Consider the following 5398-nt stretch of genomic DNA (forward strand, 5'->3'; position numbering starts at 1 on the left):
AGACCGCCTTGCTTCACTGCCTCACTCACATTTATTAGCTCAGAAATCCAGGCCTGGCACCTCATCAGGATGCTAGGATGACGGGTTATTCTGTCCGGGACCTTCTCACCTCTGGGATGTTGATGCGTGCGTGCTGGATGTGGGGGAGTAGCCAAGCCCTCTGCCGAGCACATGCAGTGTATTGGGCTTAGGAGGACCCAGGAGCTGATTGAGTCGCGACCCTCACTGCAGAGTGAAATGAGCAAATTAATTTTGGAAATACATACCCCACATGAGCAACTGCTCTTTGGGGTCCTCAGTTTTTAAGGGTATAAAGAGACCTCGACAGCAAAAAGTTGGAGAGCTACCTGGGAGGTGGTGGGCTGCTTCCTGTCCTTGGGTGGCTTGGGGGAACCTAAGGTTTCGTCGTATTCGCAGGTCTACTTAGGAAATGGAGCCGTTTTCAGCTGAGAGGGCATTCGCACTTAGAAATGCAAAGATATAAAACTATCTCTTGGGCAGCTCCGCGCCCATCTCTGGAGCTCCTTTAAGCGGCGCACTTAATCCCCTCTCCTCGCGCACCCCAAAACAATGGTCTCTTGCCTCTTGGGCAGCTGCAGACTTCTCCCGGGACTCCCTCCTGGCTAGCCGTGGTGCACTAACCCCTTCAGGCTGTGTCCACTCTGCCAAGCCCAGTCCTCTCCCTGGGATCCGACTGAAGGCCGAGGCTCAGCTCGCAGCCCCCGCCCGCCCCGGCGGGTGAGCAGACGAGCCTCTCGGGCTGGTGAGTGCCGGTCGGCACCGATCCTCTGCGGGAATCTCTCCGCTTTGCCCTCCGCACCCTGTGGCTGCGCTCTCCTCCGCGGCTCCGAAGCTTCCCCCCTCCGCCACCCGCAGTCTCCACCCGCGACGGGGCTTCTAGTGTGTGGAAACCTTTCCTCCTTCACGGCTCCCTCCCGCTGGGGCAGGTCCCGTCCCTATTCTTTGTCTCTGTTTATTCTTTTTTCTTTTGCCCTACCCGGGTACATGGGGGAGTTTCTTGCCTTTTGGGAGGTCTGAGGTCTTCTGCCAGCGTTCAGTGGGTGTTCTATAGGAGCAGTTCCACGTGTAGATATATTTCTGATGTATCTGTGGGCAGGAAGGTGATCTCCAAGTCTTACTCTTCTGCCATCTTCCTGAGTCGAGATCCACGTTTAATCGGGTGTCCTAGGTGTCGTTTCACAACCTTGCCCGCCGAGCCTAGGCATGTGCGCCCTCTCAGCACAGGCAGCGGTGGAATCCTCTCTCTCCTGGAGGCTCAGTTCCATTTTAAGTGTTTTCAGTTGATGAAGTTGGACCCTTTGGACTAAATCAGAATCCTCTCACTTGGGATCTTAATTTCGTTGGTAAAGTTCCTGCCCATTTGCCCGATAAGGGAACCCACTTGTGGTGTGAAATCCCATTGTGTTCAGAAGTGTGCAGCGTGCGTCCCGGGGTCCCCTTAGAGTTCTGCCTATCATGCGTGGCATGAAGGGCAGTTAAGAACTTGAGTGCCTTACTCGGGAGGTAGATTTGTGTGTTTTGAATAAACAAAGGTACATTTTTATTCATAATTTTTTCATACATGATTAAAAGCAGTAATCTCTGTACTCTAAATAGTTAAGTTACAAAGTGCCATACCCACCAAAGTGGGTGAGTACACCGAAGCCCTGTCTGATCCTGCAGGTCGTAGAGACGCCTGGTGCCGCCAGATGCATCGGCCCCGGGTGCTCGAGCGTGGCGCAGCCCGACTCTGTCTACTGCAGCAGTGACTGTATCCTGAAACACGCCGCGGCCACCATGCGCTTCCTGAGCGCAGGGAAAGAGCAGAAACCAAAACCTAAAGAGAAACCCAAGACAAAGCCGGAAAAAATCGTTCTTCAGAAATGTAGCGTTCAGGTAAGTTGACTGAGACCAACCACTTGTGTAGTTGAAACCAAAAGCGTCTGGAGGTTACAGCCTCGGTGGGTTGATGTGGAATGTAGGGCCCACAGGCCCAGACGGGATGCAGGCACCTTCACACTGCCCTCCGCCTTGCCCAGCAGTGTTCTCGTCAGAATTACAAGTAGGCACGTGTTCTCATGTTTTCCTTCTCCGCCTCTAGCCGAGGGATTAATTGATAGCAATGTGGGAACCGGCTGCTGCATGGACTAGCTCTCCACCCACACACCAGCCCCGCTGGGAGGAGAGCGGTCCCTGTTGGAGTCTGTGTGGGGAGTTGACGCACAGGCAGCGGGGTGGCAAGTGGGTTCTGGGGGTGCCGCACTGAGTGCCTGGTGGGGTACAGGGATGTCGTTTGTACGCCTGTCCTTTCTCCACGCGCTGTTGTGTCTGCAGTTCCTGCCTGTCGGTGTTGCTCGGGCGTGTTCTCACGCAGGGCCCCAGCCCACCGTGCTCTCCACCTTGCTTCGCTGCCTCACTCCGTGGCCCCTCGGCTATGCTGGCGGCCTAGCACCTCATCAGGATGCTAGGATGACGGGTTACTCTGTCCGGGACCTTCTCATCGCTGGGATGTTGATGCGTGCGTGCTGGATGTGGGGGAGTAGCCAAGCCCTCTGCCGAGCAGATGCAGTGTATTGGGCTTAGGATGGCCCAGGAGCTGATTGAGTCGTGACCCTCACTGCAGAGTGAAATGAGCAAAGGTTAATTTCTGACCTCGTTAATGACTGAGGCTTTACTGATTATCCAGGCAGGCATTAAAATCTCTTCTGTGCACAAGAGACTGGCTCCAGACAAGAAGGAGAACACGGTGAAGAAGGTGGCGGTGGTCCCTCTAAGGAGTGAGGTCCTCGCTAAGGAGCCGACCTGTGAGAGCAGCACGCCATCCTGGGCCAGCGACCACAATTACAATGCAGTAAAGCCAGAAAAGACTGCTGCCCCCTGGCCGCCACTGTTGTATAAATGTATGTATCACCCGGGGGGAGCTCTGGACCCTTCCCGGTCTTTTTGGACGGCCGTGCACTCGGGCCTGTCCAGAGCTAGGAGTTCTAGCCGTGTTTTCTGCTGCACCTGCAGAGATCAAAGCCCTTGCCCAAGTCCAGGAGGCCTCCTGAGCCCCGCGTGCCCATCCTTAGTCTGTCGGGACTTCCTGTCAGTGTTTCCGAAAAGCTGTACCAGCCCAGTTGCTGAATGTCTCACCTCTGACGATTGATGTCTTTAATCGCTTTTCTTTATTATCAGGCTGTGGTAAGTATGTGTAGTATCTTCAGCAGAATCTGACAAGGGGGCGCACTGCCCGGCACTCAAGGTCCGCCGTCGTCCAGATGTTCGCCACAGCGCCGCCACCGCCGTGGGCTCTCCACGCGGGGGCCTTTCCACACAGTCTGCTCCCAGCACACGTGACCCTCACTTGTTGTATGTTGTGGGAACCTAGTACTATTAGCACCGTAGTGTTGTAGCCGATTTTCAACTGAAGCATGGTTTTCAGGAGTATATTATTTTTGACCGAACCGGAATTTTTTTTATGTCCAATTCACATTCTACACACAACATAAACACACTTGCCAGTCTTGAAGGCCGTTTACCCTGCTTCCTGTGCTTGAAGGTAAGTGAGCACAATGTCTCTCCACTGTGAGCAGCACCCAGGCCAGGAGTCCTGGCGTGCACCGCCGGGTCGTCCCAGCCCAGGCTTCCAGTTCAGACAGACTTTTGCCCCGAGGAGACCATGCAGCGTGACTCTTTCCTCTTCTTTCGTTCAGCTCATTCTCCAGAATTACATTTTAGAAACTTAAATTGCTCTGGGGCACATCTTATTCTATGATGAAGGTCATTTTGCGTTCAGCTTTTCTTTATGCTATCTTTTATACTCTTGCAACTTTTTTTTAAAAGCACAAGAGGTTACATGGCCCTAAATTCCAAGATTATAGCCATGTGCTGCTTCCTCCTCTCAGCCGGCTCTTTAGGCCCGTGGCCTGAGGGAAGGCCTCGTGGATGTAGTGTGGCTAGAAAACTGCCTAACTAGATGCATTTTGAGAATGTAAATGACCCAAGACCTAAGAAATGGAGTTGGAAGTAAACTGCAAAGCAATACTGTGTGTGTATATATATATATACATATTTATCTATTTTTTTTATTTGTGGATTTTTGGAGTGAGTGGTTTGATATAGAATTAACCAGTTGCTGTATTAAACTGAGTCTCAATACACCTCAGGTTGTTTGAACCAAGAACTTCATGCTAACAACGTGCCGCAAATATCCATCAAATCATAGCACCTCTACACAGTAGCGCCTCTACAGGGGTTACGAATGGACCTAAATATAAGCGTCGCCCAGCTGTGAATGGGTGGGGAGCAGTCACTTTGGAATCCTGTGCTAAATGTTCTCAGTTGGTTATAGGCACGTGACAGAATAAAAGGAAAACCGAGGTGTAGCCACAAAACCCTGGGTGATTGATTTCAATTCAGTTAATTTCCATCTCTGTCGACCAGAATTGGGAGACTTCCCCCAGGCTCCAAGTGTGGACCACAGTGAGAAAGGAAAGTTGGCGGGGTTGGGGGAGGGGTGGGTGCTTACTTATCCCCAGTTCTGACTTCCCGGTTTCTGAGGGAAGGTTGGGGTGGAGGGGCGGAGAGACCACCGCGAGGAGGAGGTGGCGGCTCTGCCCACATTTCCTCTGCCCCGCCCCTCTCTGCACATCAGCTCCTCACTGGTCACCTTCCCAGCACATTTACGTCCCAGAGCTGCGTGGATGGGTAGCCACAGCTTCTAGCCCGCATAAGGGACGTGCTTTTGAGCTAGTTACTTCTGATCATTTTTTGTTATCCCAGAAATGTCATCTTCCCAAAAGATGATTGGGAGGAGTGTAAAAGGTCGCTGGTAAACACCCGACTTCAGCCTCGGTGAGTAGCAGCTGTGCCTCTGCCTCTTCCCCAAACCATTACTCGACAGTGGCAGTGGCTGTGGACCTTCCCTGGGTCCCCACACACGGGCACGGTGGGAGGGGGCCCCTCGCACACACTCAGCAGAACCCTGCATCCCCACCGGGGCCCCCCACCTGCCTCTCTGGCTGCAGAGCGGGATATTTTTCTGGCTGCACGTCATGCCGGGACAGTTGTTAGGAGGGGGCGTTTTCCACGCTGACCTGCATTCAGGTCAGGTCTTGGGGAGACCCTTGGGCAGCCAGTGTGCTGCCCCTGGAGGTGCTCTGCCCCCCACCCCCCTTCTCCCAGGCCATTGGCACTGGCCTTGGGTTGTGGGTTCAGGGCAGCCCTTCGTGAGCGTCGTGGGCAAGACCTTGCTACACAGAGGCTCTGACCGTCTCTCATGGGACAGTCGGTAGATCCTTCAGGTCCTCAGGGTGATGGGATTAACACGGACTTGTTCTCTGGTGAGGTTGTTTTTTTTTTTTTTTTTTAATTATTGTTTCTCAGTTTATGAAAACAAAAACAGTGTAACTTATGG

At 53.1% G+C, this 5398-nt stretch overlaps 1 protein-coding gene across 1 annotated transcript in view; it reads left to right on the forward strand.

Annotated features, from left to right (window-relative positions):
- DIDO1 (death inducer-obliterator 1) overlaps positions 1–4366 on the forward strand; it is a 30094-nt gene extending 25728 nt beyond the window's left edge. The window contains exons 7-8 of the mRNA XM_055089930.1: positions 1684–1896; positions 2687–4366. Of these exons, the coding sequence (XP_054945905.1) occupies positions 1684–1896; positions 2687–3148 (675 nt within the window). The 3' untranslated portion in view covers positions 3149–4366. The remainder of the gene's footprint in view (positions 1–1683; positions 1897–2686) is intronic.
- Positions 4367–5398: the final 1032 nt, after the last annotated feature.

This window comes from Physeter macrocephalus, chromosome 14 (assembly GCF_002837175.3).
Source record: "Physeter macrocephalus isolate SW-GA chromosome 14, ASM283717v5, whole genome shotgun sequence".
In the NCBI taxonomy this organism is placed as follows: Eukaryota; Metazoa; Chordata; class Mammalia; order Artiodactyla; family Physeteridae; genus Physeter; species Physeter macrocephalus.